The following is a 23,641-nucleotide window of genomic DNA, read 5'->3' on the forward strand; positions in this document are numbered from 1 at the left end:
TTAAACAGGCCCCTGGTGATCCTCCAACGCTGGTCATTTAGGCACTCTTCACCCAAGTGTGGTCGCGTACAAGGACACGCAACGTAACACCTCAGAGACAGACAATTCTCAACAAGCTCTGCAAGAAAAGTTGTTTAATTAAATAAAAATAACAGATTTAACCTCATAATGTTAGCTGGGAGGTGGGGGTGGGCGACACAAAACAGATTATATATATAATATATATATATATAATATATATATAACTAAAAAAAAACAGATTTAACGTAATACTACAACAAAAGTGAAAGGACTCTGACAAAACCTGGCCAGGCATCTTTTTGCGAGCATCAACACGTTTACTATGTTCTTAGATCACTTTAATCACTTTACAGAGATCATAACTGTTTTAGTAAATCTGGATTAGCATCTTTCTCTGAAGTGGGGGGGGGGGGGGGGGCGGGGGGGGGGGGGGGGGCACGCAGCATTTGCAGCTCCACAACTCTGACCAGTCAGTTTGGGCAAAGCTCGGTGGGAGTGGGTGCAGTTTTCTTGTTGGGATTTCTCCTCAGACACACCCCAGCACCGCTCTGCCATAAGAAGTCTGTACAGGAAGTCAGGGGACTGGCTTAGAAACCCATGCCTCCCATGCCCCCCATCCCCCCCATGCCGCCCATGCCTCCCGCCGGCATCTCCTTCTCCTCCTTGGGTAGCTCCGTGACGACGCACTCAGCCGTGGAGAGCAGGGAGGCGACTCCTGCAGCGTCCATCAGCGCCGTCCTCACCACCTGCAGAGGGAGGAGACAGGACGTTACAGACCTCCAGTGCACATGTGGCACAGCTGCAGTCCAGTTTGCTTACACTTAGGGCTGCAAGTGACAATGATTTTCCTCATGGATTAATCTGTCTTGTTAATTATTATTATTATTATTACGTTTTTACATTAAATAAGAGGCCATGAAAAGAGTGTCTCTAAACATTTTGTGTAGTCCGGCCAACAGTCTAAAAATAGTTGCATTGTAATGTTTTCCCATCCCCGTTCCCCAGAGCCCGAGGTGAACTGTCTTCATTCGTCTGGTTTTATCTGACCAACAGCTCCAAACTCAAAGATATTTAGTTAAAAAAACAAAAACAATATAAAAATATGAAAACAAAGAAAAGCCACAAATTTACACATCTGAGAAGCTGGAACCCCCCCAAAAAAAATACCACTGACTAATCAACTAATTGCCTTGTCATAAAATATGATAACTTTGTACCTAGATATGAAGAACTCTGAGCCAAATATCACATATAGAAACCATTTTCCACAGAGGGCTTTAGAGCCTCTTTAACCAGTAGGTGACAGTAGTGGTCCGGTTTAAATATTCAGTTGAGCTACAAGGGGACGCCGTAAGGGGACGTTGGCATCCTCTCGTCTCTGACACCTCCACCCTCAGCGAGGGCTGTACCTTGGTGGGGTCGATGATGCCCTTCTCCACCATGTTGACGTACTCTCCCAGCATGGCGTCGTAGCCCAGCTCAGCCGACCCCCGCAGGATCGTCTCCACCACCAGCGAACCCTCCACGCCCGCATTTTTAGCGATGGTCATGGCGGGGATACGGAGCGCTCGTCTGATGATCTCCACGCCTGTCGATAAATAAAAAACAGACTTATGACGATAATGGAGTTGTATTACATAGGACCACTGTTCCTTTCAGAGCATCTGAGCCGGTGTTTGTGCGTTACGAACCAATCTTCTGGTCGGCATTGACCGTTTTGACGGCGTCGAGGCTGGGGATGCAGCGCAGCAGGGCGCAGCCTCCACCCGGCACGATGCCCTCCTCCACCGCGGCCCGCGTGGCGTTCAGAGCGTCCGTCACGCGGTCCTTCTTCTCGTTCACCTCCACGTCACTGGTACCTCCGATCTGACACGGAGAGCATGCATCACATCTTTGCTTTTTCTAGAGCCGAACTACAAAGATCAGCGAGCCGCCACACCGATGATCAGCTGACTTCAGACTCACTGCGCCAGGTTCAATTCCCGTGCAATTACCCAGCAGCACCGCCTCTAATCAGCCTGTTTCCACTGATTATTTATTCATCATTCACATTCTATTTTAGAGCTGTTCATATTGTAATGTAACACTTTTATAATAACACTATTTATTCCAGCATCCTTTGCACTATGCTCCATAAATAAAATAATAACTATCATAATTATAATTTACTCCTGCGTATTTTGCACTCTTCATTGCATCATTGTCTCATTTTTCCTAGTATCTCATTTATATTCTGTGTTGTGTGACTGACGTACATTTGCTGCTGTAGCACTGTAATTTCCCATTTTTTTGGGATCAATATCTATCACTTTTATAATAACATACTATTTATTCCAGCATCCTTTGCACTATGCTCCATAAATAAAATAACAACTATCATGATTATAATTGACTCCTGCGTAACTTGCACTCTTCACTGCATCATGGTCTCAACCTGTCCATATTGTGTGTGTTTACAGTGTGTACATGTTGTTTGTTTTGTATGTGTAAGTGCATTGTGAGCAATACGATCCAAAGCTAAATTCCTCGTATGTGTCCTCATACGTGGCAAATACAGCTGATTCTGATTAGTCCCGTCTGTCTGTTTTTTCTTCAGTTTGAGACGTACCTTGAGGACCGCCACTCCGTCGGACAGCTTGGCCAGCCTCTCGTTGAGTTTCTCCTTCTCGTAGTCGCTGGTGGAGCTCTCCAGCAGCTCGGCGATCTCCGCTGCACGCTTGTCGACCTCGGCGGGGCTGCCGCCCCCCCTCAGCAGCAGGGTGTCATCTTTGGTAATCTGCACCTCACCGATCTTACCAAAGTCGTGAGCCTGGATGTCTTCAAGAGCCAGACCTACTGCGTCGTCTCCGAACACCTGCGGACAAAGAAATAAACGTGACATTTAGAAATCAAGTCACACACAGCCGAGCTATCGCATTTAACTTCAGGTTCATACAATTTAGCAGTGGTGAAAAAGTAGTCCGATCTTTTTACTTTGTACCAGTGTAGAAATACTCTGCTACAAGTAGTATCCCGGCTCAACATCTTAAAATAAAAGTAGTAAAGATCAAGATAACTTTATTGTCCCCTGAGGGAGATTTGTCTTGGGCATCAGTACTACATAATGCTGCTATAAACATCATAACACACGACCCACCCACCCACCCACCCCCACAACAAATGCCCCTCTCCTGTCAATGATTACCACGTCAATAAAACTGTAATAAAACAGATAATTCTGTATAATTGCACTAGAGCACACAAAAGAAAAGCAATACGACAGAAACAAAATACAACCGCCACAATACTATATAACAAAATCTCATAAGAATCAGAATCAGAAAATTGAACTAAACTAATTAGACTATGATTAAAAATATCTAAATAAAGTGCCGTAAGTGCTTCAAGCTATTCGGTAGTTTATTTAGGAGCGCTGTGGAAGTTGGAACCAAGGACGGCCCACAGCGATTACTAAAGCAGTGACATCAAAATATACTAAGAGTACCAAAAGTAAAAAAGGTGGAGCTGAACTTAAAGTGACGATTCTGAGTAATTTCCCCCTAGGGTCCTCAAGCCAAACACCCCCCCCCCCAGAAGTTTCTTTCCACGGGTCAAACTGGTAGTGTAGAGCTTTCAGGCGTGTGTATCGGTAAACTACACCACTATAAAACCCAAATGATACCAAACCTTCGTACGTAGATACAACCAGGTGTCTGACGTTAGAAAAGGGCGTACGACGATGGCTACAATAAACACGAAAAAAAGAGGATACAACAAGAAACATTTATTTAACTTATGTTTAAAAGTAGGCGCTGTAGTACAGCTGTTAGGAGACAAGTTATAACTGAAGGAAGTTTGGAGACACTACTTTATTTAACCATTAAATTAATAAATATTTTTACTTTTCGGGGTGCACTGGTCTTACTGGCGGTGGCGCTAGCAGCAGAGAGCAGAAGCCAGCAGGCAAGTGTTTATATAAACTCCTGGTGTACTTCCAAACTTCCCAATCCATTGTTTTATAAGTACATAACCGGTTTGTACTACTGTAGAAGTTTGGTACCATTTTGGGCATCTTTAGTGGTGTAATTTAGGAGAAACACACTGATTCCATTAGCACTTGCAAGCTAACCAGCTGATAACGCTCGCCCAATGTTGACCAGAAGGAAAAAAGGTCGGAGGGGGGGGGGGGGGTGTTTGGCCTCGAGGTGCGTGGTGCAACGGACCCTAGGGTGAAACTACTCCAAACATCACTTTAACTACTTCAATACTTTGAGTATCAAAATTTGAATGAATTTCCTCCCAGATATCAATTAAGTTTTAACTCAAGCTATAATATTACATCATACTTAATTTGCGTGGTGTGTTGATTATTAATGTGACTAGTAGAGTATTTAGCACAGAAGTTTTTTTAAGTTTCTTGAGTGAAAAGTGGACTTACAGTGCCCCCGGTGGCGATGGCCATGTCTCTCAGCTGATTCTTCCTGTTGTCTCCGAATCCTGGAGCTTTAACAGCCACCACCTGGAGACCACCTTGAGGCTGCAAAGTAGGTAGAACGGAAAACGACTGTTGTTCTCTTCTTTAATGAAGACAGACAGACAGACAGACACAGAGAGAGACAGAGAGAGAGAGACAGAGAGAGAGGAGAGAGAGAGAGAGAGAGAGACACACACACACACACACCTGTTGAGGACCAGGGTGCTGAGGGCCTCCCCGTCCACGTCCTAGCCACATGAACGCGGTTTCGGTGCTGGTTGGCGAGCTCCAGGGCCGGCACGATGCTCTGGACGCTGGAGATCTTCTTCTCGCTCAGCAGCAGGTAGGCGTCCTGGAACTCCACCTTCTGACCTGCAGACAGAGACGCGTTCACATTTTAGCAACGCGTTTTCTTTTAAAGGCAACAGACAGACGGAGCTATACGAGACGGCGTGAGCTCCTCTACCTTTGGCAGTGTTGATGAAGTAAGGGGAGATGTAACCGCGGTCGAACTTCATCCCCTCGATGATCTCCAGCTCATCGTGCAGGGTCTTCCCATCCTGAGACGTAGAGCAGGTATTATGTCACACACTCTAGTAACAGACTACATACATTTTAGCATATTATTTAAGCAGCTGTACATTTTGTTTTCCCATCCCGTGTATATTTAAATATTTGTTCTTATATTGTATTGTTATTATTTCATGTATACTGTATGTGTATTGTTCCTAGTATCTCATTTATATTCTGTGTTGTGTGACTGACGTACATTTGCTTCTGTAACTTGGATCAATATCTATCTATGTGTGTGCAATACTCAACTGCTACTATATTATTCATGCTTTTCACTATTATTACTTTTACCCATGTAACACCTTAATTATGTTATTTATGTAAATACTGTATCATAATTATACTATGTAAATATCCACACTCCTTATATTTCTTTATTTATATTTTAATATTAGAGCAACTGTAACAGAGTTCCCTTCGGGGATCAATGAAGTATTTCTGATATCTCTCTATCTAGAATCATAATAGCAGTATACATGTCTTTTAATACCTGTGTGTGAAGTTCTGATACTAACCTTGACAGTGATGACTCCCTTGCGGCCGACTTTCTTCATGGCGTGGTATTAGCGTACCAATCTCCACGTCTCCATTGGCTGAGATGGTAGCGACCTTAAAGCCACAGGTGGCATTACAGCGATTTATAATACTCCACCATAAGCAAAACTCCTGCATTCAAAACCTCACTGAAGTTAAAAGTATTATCAGCACAAATTACCTTAAACCTCTATTGTGTCATTTTTTGAGTTGATTTTCAGCAAAAAAAACCCCAAAAAAACAAAAACCCCTTTGATTTTTACAATGATGTGCCCATTCGTGTGTTATGCTTTGATGAGTCGGTGGAGGTAAAACGTGTCGACTCTTCCATTTAGGATCATTCAGATTACATAAGAGCGAGTCGCTCGAATGACGGCCGCCACGTTGCGCCTCCATCTTTAAAATACATTAGCCGACGAGGGGCGTACATCGGCTCTTTGCCCTCTTACACTCATCTGCAGCGTGACGGATGCCAGGGGGAGATTACTCGCCAGAGGAGCACAAAAACGACACAGCAACAAGACCAAAGTTAATATTGGAGTGGCTAGAACAGCTCTAAGAGCTCTAAGATGGAGCTACTAAGAGCTCTAAGATGGAGCTATAGAGACTAAGATGGCGCTACTAAGAGCTCTAAGGCTCTAAGATGGAGCTACTAAGAGCTCTAAGATGGAGCGATTAAGATCTAAGAGGAGCTACTAAGATCTCTAAGATGGAGCTACTAAGATCTCTAAGATGGGAGACTCGAAAGCTACTAAGATGGAGTACTAAGATCTCTAAGATGGGAAGCTACATAAGATCTCAAGAGGAGCACTAGAGCTATAGAGGAGCTACATTAGAGCTCTAAGAGCTAGTTCGGGTTTCGGCCCCCGTAGGAGTTGAAACACGCTCGGGATGAGAGGGGCTGGAAACTCATTCAGTGGTTGTAGTACAACTTCACCGCTAGATGGGAGAAATTCGTAAAATATAGCTTTGAAAGTATAGGATTGTGCAGTAAATGTCTTACAATGGTAAAATTATGTCTTTGGTGACCGCTTTATTAATGCGTTTGTTACACTGTACTTGAGTAAGTACTGACATTTTAACATACTTAAACAGTGCATTTTGTTTTTCCATATCTGTATCTATTTAATAGTTCTTATATTTTGTTATTATTATTTCATGTTATTGGTTATGTATATTTGTGTGCTGCTGTAACACTGTAATTTCCAATTTTTGGGATCAATATCCATCTACCATCTACCATCTATCCTCTATCCATCCTCATCCAATCATCCGCATCCATCTCCATTTAAAACACCCGCTGCCGTACCGAATGTCGTTTCCCTGAATTCAACACTACAACCGTTTACCCTGTGCATCTCCTCGGGGGTCGTGACCGGCTTGGAGAGGTTCTTCAGCTCCTGATGACGGTTTCCACGGCCATCATGACCCCCCGGCGGATCTCCACGGGGTTGGCGCCCTTGCTGATGGTGTCGAAGCCCTCCTTGGCGATGGCGCGGGCCAGCACCGTGGCGGTGGTGGTGCCGTCGCCGGCCTCCTCGTTGGTGTTGTTGGCCACGTCCTGCACCAGCTTGGCGCCGATGTTCTTGTACTTGTCCTTCAGGTCGATGCTCTTGGCCACCGTCACGCCGTCCTTGGTGACCTTGGGGCTGCCCCAGCTCTGCTCGATGATGACGTTGCGACCCTGGAACGGAGACAGGAAGTCCAATACACTTTATTTGTAAAGCACATTTCACAAACACAAGGTTACCAAAGTGCTGCACAGAAACCTCAAACATACAAAACAATTAATGTAAAATATTGTAAAAACAAAATAAGAGCATCGGGTTTTAAATAGATAAAATGAATAAAACACTAAAATACAATAAAATAAGAGCCATCAGAGGACCACACAACTCACACGGAGTTAAAAGCCAAAGAATAAAAAAGGTGTCTTAACCCGTTTGCGCCGGATGCTTCGCGACGACACATCTACCGCCGGTTACGGGTCTTGTTGGCCACGTGACCACCAAAATGTACCGTAGTTGGCTGAAAATCACGTCAATCAACCAGACGTACATGTGCGTTTGTTTATGAATGTTTGAGAGACGAGCGAGAAAACGGCTCGAGGCGATCAGAGGAGGAGTTAGACCGCGAGGGTGGGGACGTTGAGGTGGAAGATAGGGAGGAGTTTGGGGAGGGAGGAGGTATCATCATAATCTACCACCTCTCTGTCGGAGCCGTTTTCTCGCTGTCTCTCAAACATTCATAAACAAACGCACATGTGTCTGGTTGATTGACGTGATTTTCAGCAAACACGGTAAATTTTGGTGGTACATGGCTTAAATAGCCAACAAGACCCGCCTCCTGTGTATTTGAACCAATGACGGTGCGTTCTCTGCCGCACGCGTCACGGAAAGACCGACGAATTCAAAATGCTGCGCCACGCAGCAGCCGGCAGGAGGGTCAGAGTTGCGCAACGCAGTAACCGGGGGGTAGATGTGTCGTCGCGAAGCATCCGGCGCAAACGGGTTAAGACGAGACTTAAAACACTCCATTTTAAGTGGTGAGGTAAAGGGGCCTGCAACCTTGGGCCAAGCGAGTAATAACCATAGATCGTGATAACCATAGATCGTGATAAGATACCATAATGTGATAACCATAGATCGTGATAACCATAGATGTGATAACCATAGATCGTGATAACCATAGATGTGATAACCATAGATCGTGATAACCATAGATAGTGATAACCATAGATTGTGATAACCATAGAACGTGAACCATAGAGTGTAACCATAGATCGTGATAACCATAGATTGTGATAACCATAGATCGTGATAACATAGATCGTGATAACCATAGATCGTGATAACCATAGATCGTGATAACCATAGATCGTGATAACCATAGATCGTGATAACCATAGATCGTGATAACCATAGATCGTGATAACCATAGATCGTGATAAATAATGGACGCAGCAGCAGTGACGTTGTCCTCTGGTTTGTGGACTGCTGTTTTGAAGCCTTTCGCTGAGCCAAAGCAGTTTCTCTTGAACGGACGAGCTGAGGAGGACGACGTCATCTATTGTTTCAACGGTGTCGCACGAAGCTAAACGCTAATAAGTAATAAATAACCTGCTGATTTTCAAACCAGCGGGAGAGTCATACAGCGGCGTTTCTGCCAGCTCTCGGGGCAACGGTGCTGTTCATCAACGGCAGGACAGAAAACCAGCAGCCTTTACTTTAAATTACCAGCTAACACTCGCTAGCTTGGTTGGCGGAACAAGACACTTTTAGGCGACTACAAATTTTCCAATTTAAGTGAAAAACACACAGTGAGAGGGTCAAAGTTTAAGATGAAAACGCAAACACCCAAAAACAAGTTCAGGGCTATTTTAATGTACACAGTGCCACGGTTAGCATGGCTGAGCGTCTCTAGCCACGCCCCTAAAGCATCGCCTGCTTAGTCTATTCAAACCATAATTCACTAAAGAAACATCAGCATCAAATTAGGCAGAATGCAGGTGTGAGGCACTTCCACACTGGCTTCACTCTTCAGACCTGGGAGCTCCGTGCCGTATTATTCACGGTCTAATATGAGTAATACCGGCCCAGCCAGTAGGTTTAATCCTACACATCACAGATTACCTTTGGGCCCATGGTGACCGCCACGGCGTCAGCCAGGAGGTCCACCCCCTGCAGCATCAGGGCGCGAGCGTCCGCTCCAAACTTCACATCCTTGGCGTAGGCTCGTGTGAGGTGAGGCGCCAGCGCCCTGCACACGGGCCTCACCTGCTTCATGATGGTGGGTAGACGAAACATCTCTGTAGGAAGAAAGGAAGAAGAGGGAAAGTTAAGCAGCACGTCTGAGACCGACGATCACCGATGAACCAGAGGTGTCCAAAATTTGTATTGATTGTGTTGTTGTTGTTGTTTTTTTATCTTTTCTTACTTTTCTCATTCATTATTGTAATTTTTGTTAGTAGTGTAATGTTGTTTTAAATCTGTGGTTTTATGTGTTGTGAAGCACTTTGGTTCACTTGTCGGTTGTTGTAAAGTGCTACATAAATAAAATACATTTACATTTCTGGATTCATATTCCTGCTGCATCCATGTGTATGTTGCATTTTCCTGCTGTAGATGTTCAAGGTTGTTCTTATTTTAACTCCTTCATATGCTGCTGGGTAGTTCAATCTACAGGAATGCACCATCTTCTCGAGTCCAAGGAGACGAAGGGTAATTCAATTCAAGTTTATTTATCGTACCAATTCATAGCGAGAGTTATCTGGAGACCCTTTACCGAGAAGCACGTATCTCTCTAAGGTTTTTAAACTCTTCACGGGGTCAGGTTTCCAGCTTTGTGGTGATGAGTTTTGCAACTGATCCACTTATAAGACCCGGAGGGGATTAAAATCTGAAAAGTAACTAAAGCCACCAGACAAATGTAGTGGAGCAAAAGGTACAATATTTCCCTCTGAGATGTAATGTAAAATACATTTTAAATATCCAAGCAAAGTACCTCAAAACTGTACTTAACTGCAGGCAAATGACACGTTTTCCTACATGGGAAACATGCTTACATTTATTTTTTAATAGTAATAATGAATCAGACGTGTGTTTATTTTGGCCTTGATCGTAACTGGTTATGAAACTTATTTACCCCAAAAAACACTTCCTGGTTACCCCCGCACGTGTGCTCTTCAGGTCGTGCGTCACAAGGTCAAATTGTTAAAGACAGACATGCGCAGAAGTGCCTCGCCATCCACGCTCGAGCTCAGCCTGAACATAATGAGGGACCATCACACTGTCGGAGCCAATGATTGCTTAATATTTGTGTAACTGACGACTAATGTTGGCCGATGTTAATAAGACAGCTCGTGCACTGCCGGTCACATTGTGCACGGCATTATGGGGGGGGGGGAAATAAAGGCAAGGTTTCATCATGTCAGACACGAGAACATCCGGGCTACACAGCAATTATTACCCAACTAAAGTAAACGTGTGTCTTACAGAGCTGTGGTAGTAAGTGTTCAGCGCGTGTGTCCTTTCAGGTACGAGCATTATGTCACCTGTGCATATTTAAGGCTTACGTTACTGTTACGTTACCTCTCAGCACGAGAGCAAAATCTACAATCTGCAATAAACCCGCGTTTTAAAAAGCATCTCTCACAACATTAATTAGCCTCGCTAATTAATAATCAATACACACACACGCACGTGGACATGTTGCACTCACCTGGGGGGTAAGGTAAGAGGCGTGTAGCTGCGACTGGGTGCAGGTCCGCGAGACGGAGTGATCCTGGAGCTAAAAGGACGAGCCGTGTGGAGAGCTCCTGCACATGGCCTATCACATCCGGGTGACTTACCGGCGCGCCCCTAAACATGAATAACAACAGGACTTGTTTAGAAACCTGATTTAGATGTTTTATTTTATTTTTCCTGTCTTCTGCATAGAGTACTTAAGCTGTCGATACTTTAAGCACTTATTACTTATCGCTTAAGTTACACGTACACTTAATCACAATTTGAGCTAGAAGTAAGTCAGAATGGTTGTCTATGCTCGTTCCGGGGCGGGCGTTTCCAGAATGTTCTTGTGCGCAATTGGAGGAAAAAAAAAGGGTCAAAGGGGACATTGCGCAACATTGCTCTGCCTCGAAATGTCCGAATAAGAGAGAAACCTCTTCAAAAGCAGTTTCACAACGCACGTGAACCTCATTAAGTAACATTTGTGACGGTAAAACGGGTTTTTCGCTTTCCGTGAGGTGTTCTAGAATATTCTGGAAGGTGAAGAATCTGCCCCAGAGTTCCGAGCAGGTACTGCGCATGCGTGGGATATTTCACGTGGAGAGAGCAGCAGAGATCCCCCCCCCCTCTCCACTGTGTGTCAGATCAAGAAGAAACCGGGGTGCAGCTGCTTCACGTCGACTACCAGACCTCTCACACGTCCACAAATGGTAAGGTACTTTGTCCCAAAACTGTCGGTATTTATAATTAAAACCACAGACGGATTTATATTAAAATACAGGATAAAGCAGCGGGCTGCTACGTGGTCGTTAGCATGTAGCTAGCTGATGTTGTGTAAGCTAACTCTTAACATCGGATCACAAGGTCACGCGCTTTAACAGCCAGGTGAGACGGAAACATTTGCCCAACACAGCCACGTTTATGTTCATCACACACTGTAACACCTCAGAGGAGACACACGTGCGTTAATTAGACGTGTGCACGCGCAGCTAAAGTTACAAACTGACTGTCAGCTGACGCCTAATAACACATGGGATCATTTAGCGCGAGACCTGGGATCCTGTGGAGAAAATGTAATAGTACAACGGTTGGTTACCATGCAACTAATCCTGACATTCATTCATCCATCCATTCATTCATTCATTCATTCCTGGAGTAGCAGGCACATGTGGATGGATGGATGAAGTGTCCGTGATTGAACAGACAGACCATCATTCACACTGATTGGGTGTAATCGTCTTTTAAACTGTCCTGTTATTATAACATGTTAGTTAGAGGAATCTGTCATGTTGCACTCCGCGTGCCCTTGGTCAGTGAGAAACATGAGTCGCGTGCTCGTTTAAACCATTTCCTGCTTCCGGTGCGTGGACTGTGACCTCACGGCCTCTCAGTGCACGCTACAGGTTAGACTAGACTAGGTTAGACTAGACTAGGTTAGACTAGTCTTTAGTATAGGTGATAGACTAGTAGACTAGGTGATAGACTAGGTTAGACTAAAGGCTAGATTAGAGTGTAGACTAGGTTAGACTAGACTAGGTTAGATTAGACTAGGTTAGAAGATAGGTAGACTAGGTTAGATTAGACTAGGTTAGACTAGACTAGGTTCTAGACTAGGTTAGACTAGACTAGTCTAGACTAGGTTAGACTAGACTAGGTTAGACTAGACTAGGTAGACTAGTAGACTAGACTAGGTTAGACTAGTCTAGACTAGGTTAGACTAGTCTAGACTAGGTTAGACTAGTCTAGACTAGGTTAGACTAGTCTAGACTAGGTTAGACTAGACTAGACTAGGTTAGACTAGGTTAGATTAGACTAGACTAGGTTAGACTAGACTAGACTAGGTTAGACTAGACTAGTCTAGACTAGGTTAGACTAGACTAGTCTAGACTAGGTTAGTCTAGACTAGTCTAGACTAGGTTAGTCTAGACTAGTCTAGACTAGGTTAGAGTAGTCTAGACTAGGTTAGACTAGGTTAGACTAGACTAGTCTAGACTAGGTTAGTCTAGACTAGGTAGACTAGGTTAGACTAGGACTAGGTTAGACTAGAATCTTAGCTAGGTTAGTCTAGACTAGGTTAGACTAGTAGATAGACTCTAGTTCTAGACTGGTTAGTCTAGACTAGGTTAGAACTGGTCTAGACTAGGTTAGACTAGTAGACTAGGTGAGTCCTACTAGACTAGTTATCTAGCTGTCTACATATACGCTAGGAGTTTAGACTAGGTAGCAATAGGTTAGACAGGTAGACTAGTCTAGACTAGGTTAGACTAGGTTAGACTAGACATCCAGCTTTATTATCATCACAGACCAAAAGTACTGAGACAACGATGTGCTGTTTACCATTAACTCACAGGTGCAATAAACAGCATTATACGGAATAACCAACAGTAAAATATAGAATAAACGTAGTTATAACATAATTTATGGTCTTTTCTTTGTTTATTTGACGACTGTTATTATTATTATTATTATTATTATTATTATTTTGCTGTCTTTAAACTGTTTTTTTATCTATTTTTTTATTTCTTTTTTTCTTGCTAAAACTGCTGCTGGAACTTTTTAATTTCCTCACGGGAGTCATCCCACAAAGATCAATAAAGAGAAGTCTACGTCTAGAAGTAGTAGAATATACAGTAAGGGGTAGAAAGATATAACGATAGATAGATATAGATATAGAGATATAGATATAGAGATATAGATAGAGATATAGATATAGAGATAGATAGATAGATAGATAGATAGATATATATATATATATATCTCTTAGATTATCTTCTAGTTTCCTCTCCCCTCTGTGACAGTAAGCTGAATATGTATCGACTTTAATATCCCAAATCAATTTAATTTACAAATCACAAGGTCCAGATTCGTTAACACTTCAACATCGAGGGGGTTAATGACATTTCATAATTGACATGTTGCTTAGCTACAACAGAGATTCTCAGAGAGCTTCTGCTGTAAGTTGTACAAGCAAAAAGCAAATCTAATAACTGTTTAAACGGACACACACACACACACACACACACACACACACGTTAGTCCTGTTAAGTTTTTACTTAACAGGACTAACGTGTGAGATAATTCCATTTCACTTAAACAAAGGAACAATCGATTTGAATTGGAGAATATTTTTTATTAAACCCAGCCTTCTTGACATAGCAGCCTTTCTATAGTAATGTATCTGTGCTAATAAACCGTACATGCTAATACATGATTGGTTTGTAAAATATCCTGGTTTTATTGTTGTGATGTTGTGAGGAATTTGGACTCTTACAGAACAGTACCACTAAAAATTGTGCAGTGAATATATAATAGCAATATATATAAAGGGGGTTTAAAAAAAAAAGCCCTAGTAGCGGCTTGTTCTTTACGTATATCTTGCAACAAAAAACTCCTTAATGTTATAATGTGCAGCTTTTAAATGAAACAATTTAAAAAACCTGCAGTTTGTGGTGCTCAATAGTGTGTGTATATATAACCCTCATTGATATAATTATGGTGAAACACTGGTTTGATAATCAGCAGTTAAACCCATCTTATGCAACCTGATAAAACACTGCAGAGGGAACCTTCTGGAAAACTGGAGAAGTTCATGTTAGAAACCTGGAGGACGTTTTCCTCACCGGTCCAGGCTTTTTATCACAGTTCAAGGTGTGTTTGTAACTGCAGCTGGGGCCGATTTCCCAAAAATATCCCAATGATTCAACATTGGCTTAAGAAGTATTTTATCCTTGTCTCCCCCCCCCCCCCCCCCCAGGTTAACTGTCACAATGACCTGCAGCTCTACCCGCTGGATCCTGACGTTCAACAAAACTGTCCCCCCCCCCCCTTTACCCCACCCACCCCCACCACCCCCTCGTTCCCAAAACGACCTTCACCCAAGGTCGCTCGTGCATCTGCTGCTCCCAGACATGCCGGCGGCGGGGGTTGGAGGTCGTGTCCTCCCTCATTCAGCCGCTGCTTGTTACTTGTTCTTTTCCTCAACTATTTAACCCTCCTGTTGTCCTCGGGGTCAAAAACCCGTTTAAAAAATGATTATTCTGGGCCTTTCCACCTTTTTATTTTATCCGAACTATGACCAAAGAATGAAAAACGTTTTAAAAAAGCAGGAAAATTCAACAAAAACATTTTTTTTGTTTTTTAAACGCTGAAAAAAGGTGACCAAACAAAAATAGGAAAAATCGCCAAAGGTGACAAAACTTGTTAAAAAGAAGTGATTAAAAAATTGGTAAATGTGAGAAAAAAACTTGTTAAAAACGAACTACAAAAACTTAATAAAAGTGACAAAATAATTGGAAAAAGAATCTACAAAAACACTGACGAAAAGTGTAGGACAAAAAAATTTCGGCCCAGAAAAACCCAAAGTTGCAGGTCGATGGGAAGACAACACGAGGGTTAAACATGATGAATAAAAGCTGACTTTGGTTACGCTCGAATTTTGTAATAATTGACTTTACAACGGTTGCCTCTGTGGAGAAACTTCTAATTCATTGTTGAGGCACAGTCTGTAATTAAGCTCTCTGTAGACTCTCCCCTCCCCCCTCGCCCTTCCTCCTCCTCCTCCTCCTCCTACTCTCTTTACCTCTCCCCCTCTTTCCAAACAGATCAGCCAGAACCGCTGATTAATCATTTCTGTATTTTAACCAGGCTTTTTTTGTATCTTTAAACAATTTAACTGAACCCTGAGCGTGTGGTTCAGTTAGAGTTGTCAAACCGTGTGCTTTGCTATCAGGCTGCACATAGAAATCACAGAGTTGTATTTCATCAGCATGTGCTTGTTGCAAAACACTTTAAATTCAATGTGGTCCAGGGTCCACGGTCTTTGTGCTTGTGGAACACAAGACTCAAGACAGCCCCCTTGTGGTATCATTGAGTTCTTGCAGCAAATAAAGTCTTCAAATAAATTTCAATTCAATTTTATTGATAGTATCAATTCATAACCAGAGTTATCTGGAGACCCTTTACAGATAGACCAGGTCTAGACCACACTCCAGAATTTACAAGGTCCCAACAGTTCTAGTGGTTTCCTCCAGAGCAGCAACAGGGCCACAGTGGAGAGGAAAAACTTCCTTTTAGGCAGAAACCTCGGTCAGACCCAGGCTCTTGGTAGGCGGTGTCTGACGGGCCGGTTGGGGTTAGAATAAAGAGTGGAAATAACAAAAATAGAAAAAATTAGTAGTTTGTAGCAGTTCATAGTAGCTCATGGCATAGCAGGACACTGTGGGCATTACAAGGCGTAGCAGGACGTAGCAGAGTGTAGCAGGACAAAGCAGGATGTAGCAGGGCGTAGCTGGACGTAGCTGGACGTAGCAGGACGTAGCAGAGTGTAGCAGGACAAAGCAGGATGTAGCAGGGCGTAGCTGGACGTAGCAGGACGTAGCAGGGGTAGCATGGACGTAGCAGGACGTAGCATGGACGTAGCGGACGAGCAGAGTGTAGCAGGGACAAAGCAGGTGTAGCAGGGGGTAGCAGGGGCGTAGCTGGATGTAGCAGGCGTAGCATGGACGTAGCTGGATGTAGCAGGGCGTAGCTGGGCCCCACAGAGCGTAGCAGATGAACATGGCACCGCAGAACGTGTAGCGGGACCATGGCGACAGCTGCTACCCTGAGTTTGGAGCATCCGTGATCCAAGGGAACATGCTGGGGAAAAAAGAACATAAGGACTCCCCAGAGCTAGGTTAGTAACTAGGTTAGTAGCTTGGTAAGTAAGTGGGTTAGTTACTAGGTTAGGAGCTAGGTTAGTAACAAGCATTTCTGGGACATGGATGCACATAAATGGAAAGATAGGAAGATAGAGGAGAGAGGAGCTCAGTCCCCAGCTGTGTAAAACTACTACAGCATAACTAGGAGAGACAGGGTGAAGAGAGGAGCCTGGTCGGGCTAGAACTCTCCCCAACCGGATCGGGCTGCATCGCCCTGCCTCCCTCTAGTTTTATTATGTTCTTCAGTGTTGGGTGGTGGTAGCGTTCTGTTCTCGTTCACCCTGAAGTGAAGCTGCCTTCAGGTGCGGTAGAGAATGCTGATCTATGAAGGATAAAGTCTAGTTGTGCAACATTGGAGGAGTATATAAGCCTTTTATGTGATGCTCACACCGCCGCTCACCCCTAAATATAATTGATTGTATTTGCTGATATTTTCCTCTTTTTGGTCGCTGACAGGCCTTCAGGAAATTCCTCCCCTTGTTCGACCGGGTGCTGGTGGAGCGCTTGGTCGCGGAGACGGTAACGAAGGGCGGCATCATGCTGCCAGAGAAGGCTCAAGGCAAAGTGCTGCAGGCCACGGTGGTGGCCGTAGGTCCCGGCTCTGTCAACCAGGTAAGATTACCTCGGACTGGTAGGGCAGGGGTGTCGGACTGGGGTGGAACGGGGGGCTGAGGGCCCAAAAAGATGCTCCAATGAATAGCTGTGGATGTGGGGAGGGGCCCACAGAGAATCCCTTTCTACAGGGCCCAGGGTTTTGTGCTTCGCCCCTGGGTAATGGAGCTCTTTTTCTGTAGATATAGTAGATATTGGCACATCTGCTACGAGGCAACATGGCATCATGACGTCGCGTAAACACACACGCCAACTTTCTTAACCCTTGTGTTGTCTTTACGTCGACCATGAAGAAAGTTATCGCATTTTCTGACATTTCTGTCACTTTTTTGTCGTGGGTTTTTAATGTTTTTTCCAAAGTTTTTTGATATTTCTAATGATGACATTTTCATTTTATTTCAAAGGCCAATTTTTTTGTGATTGGAAAAAAACTGAAAATGGGTCAAATTTGACCTGAGGACAACATGAGGGTTAAGCCAAGTGCTGTTATCTGCCGGCAATTAGAGTATGTCTAAGCTGAACACAGCGGGCGTACACACACACACACACACACACACACACACATATGCACGCCACTTGCCGTGATAACGCGAGAACGTGTTTCAGGAAAAGAAGAAAGCGATAGATAGAATTTATGAAACGCAACGCGTGGGACACGATCCCTGCCCTCCTGGCTGAAAGTCCTGTGTTTTACCCGACCCATTCAGCCGTTTTCACACTACTCGCTACGGCATAAATTCACACGCAGATAACGTAAGTCAATGGAGGCCAAACGGCGTTGAGATGCACGCTAAAAAGTGAGCATGAGTCTTCATAACGCTGATAATGGCGTACGAATTGGAGTGTCATAAATGCACCATTTCATGACTTCAGTCAGTATGAGGAATGTAGAGTATTATAGTATTTATAGTATTAAGCTGTAAGGGTAACATTTGAATGTGTTTCTTCTTCTAGAAAGGGAACGTGCTGCCAGTCAGCGTGAAGGTTGGAGAGAAGGTCCTCCTACCCGAGTACGGTGGGACTAAAGTCAGCCTGGACGACAAGGTGCAGTAGCTTTTCATCTGAATCATTTAAGACAGGGGTCTTCAACAGGGGGTCTCAACGGGGGTCACGGGGAGGTACTGCATCGAGGGTTGCGAAAGCTTGGTGAAGACTTTTTTTTATATCCCCCCCCCCCCCTGTAATTTTTCACTAATTGAAAGTCTTTAAATCCACATTAACATGAACTCAACACCTGTAGTAAACAGATAAATGGAAGCAGAAGATGTCTTTCAGTCATCAATGCACACACGGCACTATAGGACCAGGTTGATATAACACAATGTTATACAATATATATATAATTAGGGGGTCCCCGCTCCATCTCGCCATCAGTTTGGGGGTCCTTGGCCTGGAAAACGTTGAAGACCCCTGCTTTAAGAGGTTTCCTCTTCTACCTTCCTTGTGTCATTTTGTCTTTCTATCCTCTAGGACTATTTCCTGTTCCGGGATGGAGATATCCTCGGTAAATACGTGGAATGAGTCTTCATTTTTGTTGTTGCTGTAGATCCTGTCATCCATACCGGGAGAGAAGGAATTACGTTGCTTCTTTCTTGTCTGTTTCTTTTCCTTTTTTTCTATTGCAATTGTAAATAATTCTAATCACGTTTGGTAACAAGAATAAAGGTGAAGTGTTGATTTTTGTCTCATGATTTCTGGATTTTTCTTTTAGCAGTTTATATTGAGTGAACTTGTAATTTAAATATGCTAAAGTAAGCTTTTTCTGGAGCCCCTGACTGTATCTCACAGCCATCTGCAGGGAATGGATCTTGGTCCTTTTACTACTCTTAACACTTAAGAGAAAACAACCTCAAACACAAGAGGAGCACGTGACCAAATTCAATCTGGGGATTTAGTGCGAGATAAACCCATTTGATCTCACTTAATCTTTCTAATTTAAAAAAGAATTTAAACTAAAGGCTGACCACAGTTTTAAGCTAAATTTCTGCTATGAGAAATAGTGCAAATGTGATGACAATTTGATTTTTGTAAAGAGGATTGTTAATGCTGTACTACTGATTATATTCTAGTACTGACATACAAATAAAATGCACTCAAACCATATTTAAATGTTGTCAATTTATGGACATAAATGACCAAAGTAAGAAACTTATTGATCCACAGAAGGGAAATACAGCTGTTGCAGCAGCATGAGCACTGTGGTAAATCCAGATAAATAGAGAAACTAAAACAAATAAGCGCTGTATAAAACTAAAATAAGAACATAAATAGACCCTAAACAAGAGCATATGGAGACAAAAGCAAGTCATGTTACCAGTGTACACCAGACTAATTTATAAGAAGTGGTGCTGTGTCTGGTCTAACGTAGAAAAGTAATAATATAAAAGAATATGATGCAAAAATCAGAGAAACATGAGCACAACCTAAGGCGACTGAATGGAAAACGAAATTGCTTATCTCAGATCTAATTACTGTAGTGTAGACTTTTTGGGAGTTATTTATTTATCACCTGCTTTAGCTTTTTCAACATTTTAGACACATATGGTAATTATACTGGTCCAAAATGAAGTAAAAATGCAAAACAGTTGGGTTAAACCCATCAAGTCTTCCACTCTGTGTTTATATGATGTCTGTTTATGTAACGGTGTTTACAGTGTAAATAGGTTTGTTTTATAACTAATTCCATTTCTTATAATAGGCCTACTTCTGTTAATTTAATGTGTGTTTGTGTCATTTTTCTTCTTCTTTTGAGTTGCTGTAGCACAGTAACTTCACCAGTGTGGGATTAATATTCTGTTTTAACTCATCACAAAGCTAGGGGAATATACAGCAATATACTTTATAGTACAGTAATATAAAAATATAACATCAAATATAAAAATAATAGTATAGGTATCATATGATATACATATATAACAGAGTATGTAAGAAAGATTTGATAGACTTTATTGTTCCCAAATTTCAAAATTGCAGTGTTACAGCACCAAATATAAGTATATACTGTAAATACTTATATTTAAAACGTATTTGAGTGAGGTATATAATCCAACAATACCTGTTATAAATGGCTTTCCTGTACTGTAATGTGTGTGTTATGTTAATGATTTACTGATCATGTTGAAGCAGTATTTCATGTAGCAGAATCTCATTATCATTTTATCATTATCATTATTAGTCATTATCTCATTACACAGGGGAATTACAATGCATAAGAAAAAGTACAATACTGTTTGGAAGTAAAACACTATCACTATTTGCATTTATTTACTCAAGTACTGTACTTCATAGTTTAAAATGAGCTCCAGCTCAAGCACCTGCAGCAGTAAAATCCTGCTTTTACATTAATGACTGAGTAATAATAATAATATAATGATATATTATATATATTTATTGTATACCGCAGGGGACAGTTTTCTGCATTGAGTACTTTCGCTTTACTTTGAATACTTTAACCCTTGTGTTGTCTTCCCGTCAAAATTGAAAATCAACAATTTTCTTGATGATTTTTAGTAATGTTTTTAACTTTTTAAGTTTTTTTTCCCCCTTTCTGCAACACTTTTTTCAACGTTTGTCACTTTTTTTTTTACGTTTAACACTACGTGACGCTAACTTATTAACTTTAGTTTTACAGTTATTTTTGAGGAATTTATGGTCAATAAACCTCCTTTATAGGAAATTATACCTAATATTTGAGTTAGAAAAGCAGAAATTAGGAATTATTGAGACTAAAATTAAAGGAATGGATGTTGATGGATAATCACAGACTGGAATATGTCAACTTTTACTCAATACTATTTCAACAACACTTCAATTTCTTTTTGCTTTTACTTTTCTTAAACTATACAAGTGAATAAGACACTCCAAAATGAATGAAAGTAGAGATTTGTACTTTGTAGAGCGTTGTGTGGAATCAATCAGTTATATCCGGTAGTTAAAAAGAAGATTGATATAGGAAAATGGGTCAATTTGACCCAAGGACAACATGAGGGTTTAGTACATTTTCCTTATTACAGGCCTAGCCTACACATACTTTTACTAAGTCACATTTTAAATGAAGGCAAGGCAGGGCAGCTTTATTTGTCTTTCACATTTCAGCAAAAGGGCAAATTCAAAGTGCTTTACATAAAAATAATTAAAAGAAAAATTATATAGTTAGCAGTATAAGAAATTAAACATTAAAGAGCAGTAAAAAACAGCTAAAAATACAAAAGCAGATAATGCAAGTCAGTATAAGAAATGAACAATTATTTAAAGAAGTACTGTGATGAAAAGAAAAATATCCCGCAAGTCAGTTATAGTAAGAAACGTTTCAAATTAATGATTTAGTCTACTATCTCAAAAATAACGACATAGATTGGTAAAATAAAGAGAAACTTTCTTCAAATAAAGATTTAGTATCTACATCTGAAAATAATGACTTGGTATCTAATCAGAGAGACTGTCATTATTTATGTTTTTAAATCATTATTTTGAGAAACTTTTCATCAAAAATGACGTACAGGATCTTTTTTTCTATCAAATTGGCGGAAATGGACTTTAATAATATTCAATATCGAGTCTCAATCTCACTAATATCTTTTCACCGTGCTCATATCAGACTGTAACGTCATATCGAGAGCTCCATATCGATCCATATCGATCCATATCGATCCATATCGATCCACATCTCATATCCCAGTCCGCCGCTACAACACAGTGGCTGACGAACATCCGGGTATTCTGTCGAGATGGTCATGGCGGAGGGTACTGCAGTTCTCAGGAGGAATCGGCCTGGAACCAAGGCTAAGGTGCGTTTTCCCCCGGCAGGAACACGTAACCATCACGGCGAAAGTCCCCGCACGACTCCGCGATCATGTCTCGGTTAACATCGCGTTGTTTATCTTCCCGTTTTTAGGCGACATCTTAGGTCGCAGACAACATACAGCGAGGAAGAAGGGCCTGACCTAGCTAACGTTAGCTATGGCGTCCGTCTAGTTCCTGGAGTAGCGTTAACTTAAATGGGGGATTGCTCTAAATTTCGGAGCCCCCCTGGGATAATCATTGTTGCTTGGATAATCAGACAGCCAATTTGTTAAATGAAGTTCGCACAATATATTGTCAACCATGGCTAACTTATCACCTAGCGTAAAGGCTCTCTAGCTGATGCAGGAAGCAGTCGCACCCCGGCGGACGTTATTTAACTAGCTAGCTAGCGTCATGTTAGCTTCGCAGCTGGTAATAATGTAGAAATCCGAATGGCTCTTTACTTTGACAACACAATATTCTCAGAGCAGAGCTTTGCTTGTGACCAAACTCTAGACTCCAGCTACACAGCGTTAGCTTCTCTGCCGACATATGCCGTTTGTCGTGTGTTATTATGACGTTAGGGTTGTCGGTTAACGTCAGATGACAGCTATGTAGTTAGCATTTTTATGCTACAATGTCCACTTCGAGTGTAGACTAAAATATATCCTCCCTCCGTGTATAGGACTTCTACAACTGGCCGGATGAATCATTTGAGGAGATGGACAGCACCCTGGCTGTCCAACAGGTGTGTGTGTGTGTCTGTGTGTGTCTGTCTGTCTGTCTGTTGTGTGTGTGTGTGTGTGTGTGTGTGTTGTGTAGGACTGTGTGTGTGTGTGTGTGTGAAGGACATGTTTGTGTGTGTGAAGGACGTGTGGTGTGTGTGTGTGAAGGACCGGGTTTTGTGTGTGTGTGTGTGTGTGTGTGTGTGTGTGTGTGTGTGTGTGTGTGTGTGAGAAGGACGTGTGTGTGTGTGTGTGTGAAGGACATGTGTGCTGTGGGTGTAAAATATGTTGTGTTTTGTTCTCTTTCAGTATATTCAGCAGAACATTAGATCAGATTGCTCCAATATCGACAAAATCCTGGAGCCTCCGGAGGGTCAGGACGAGGGAGTGTGGAAGTATGAACACCTCAGGTATGTTGAGAAGGTTTAACCCAAAATACTTTGGGCACATAGATTAAAACATCAACATAATAAAAGAAACACGTATGTTGCTAGCACTCAGTTGTCGTGCTCCTGTTCTGCAGGCAGTTCTGCCTGGAGCTCAACGGACTCGCCGTGAAACTGCAGGTAAGGGATCAAACTCACCAGATGGACTAACTTTTATTTATTATTATTTACTGATTTTTTAAGGTTGCTTAAATTAACCCTTGTCTTCCCATCATAATCGAAATTAAACACTTTTTATCGATTTAAAAAACCCCCAACTTGTATCAACACTTGACGCTTTTTCCATTGTCAATTCTTTTGACATTTTCAATATGTAACACTAACTTATTAACTTTTGTTTTACAGTTATTTTTGGAATATATGGTCAACTATCGTTCATAGGAAATTCAACCTAATGTTTGAGCTGTAAAATCAGAAACTGGAATTATTTCGACTAAAATGAAAGGAATGGATGTTGATGGATAATCACCGACTGGAATATGTCAACTTTACAATGTCAAAACCACTTCAGTTTTTTCTTCAAATGCTATAAAATTGAATAAGACGCCCCAAAATTAATGAAAGTAGA

At 42.1% G+C, this 23,641-nt stretch overlaps 2 protein-coding genes and 1 long non-coding RNA gene across 5 annotated transcripts in view; 1 reads left to right on the forward strand and 2 right to left on the reverse strand.

The window, feature by feature from the left end:
* LOC116690359 (uncharacterized) lies at nucleotides 1-17,728 on the reverse strand. Its single transcript, XR_004332240.1, has 3 exons — nucleotides 17,718-17,728; nucleotides 17,435-17,444; nucleotides 1-413 (listed from the first exon to the last, which is right to left on the reverse strand). It is a non-coding gene; the product is annotated as an uncharacterized LOC116690359 (long non-coding RNA).
* hspd1 (heat shock 60 protein 1) lies at nucleotides 546-10,901 on the reverse strand. The gene is given in 14 exon segments (XM_032517243.1): nucleotides 546-767; nucleotides 1,431-1,609; nucleotides 1,713-1,887; nucleotides 2,630-2,875; nucleotides 4,439-4,530; nucleotides 4,674-4,724; nucleotides 4,727-4,846; nucleotides 4,941-5,034; nucleotides 5,563-5,608; nucleotides 5,610-5,656; nucleotides 6,931-6,983; nucleotides 6,986-7,265; nucleotides 9,214-9,391; nucleotides 10,809-10,901. Coding segments are annotated over 13 exon segments (1,716 nt in total). The 5' UTR covers nucleotides 9,388-9,391; nucleotides 10,809-10,901; the 3' UTR covers nucleotides 546-608.
* The window catches only part of LOC116690357 (MOB-like protein phocein), an 18,241-nt gene continuing 5,984 nt past the window's right edge, over nucleotides 11,385-23,641 (forward strand). The window contains exons 1-5 of one of the 3 annotated variants that reach the window (XM_032517241.1): nucleotides 11,385-11,519; nucleotides 16,965-17,120; nucleotides 22,588-22,650; nucleotides 22,937-23,037; nucleotides 23,151-23,193. In XM_032517241.1, the coding sequence (XP_032373132.1) occupies nucleotides 11,517-11,519; nucleotides 16,965-17,120; nucleotides 22,588-22,650; nucleotides 22,937-23,037; nucleotides 23,151-23,193 (366 nt within the window). In that variant the 5' untranslated portion in view covers nucleotides 11,385-11,516. Of the gene's footprint in view, nucleotides 11,520-16,964; nucleotides 17,121-18,074; nucleotides 18,165-18,590; nucleotides 18,807-21,791; nucleotides 21,908-22,587; nucleotides 22,651-22,936; nucleotides 23,038-23,150; nucleotides 23,194-23,641 lie in introns of those variants that run through there. The other 2 variants (XM_032517240.1, XM_032517239.1) reach the window with 2 other exon arrangements.

This window comes from Etheostoma spectabile, chromosome 5 (assembly GCF_008692095.1).
Source record: "Etheostoma spectabile isolate EspeVRDwgs_2016 chromosome 5, UIUC_Espe_1.0, whole genome shotgun sequence".
Lineage (NCBI taxonomy): Eukaryota > Metazoa > Chordata > Actinopteri > Perciformes > Percidae > Etheostoma > Etheostoma spectabile.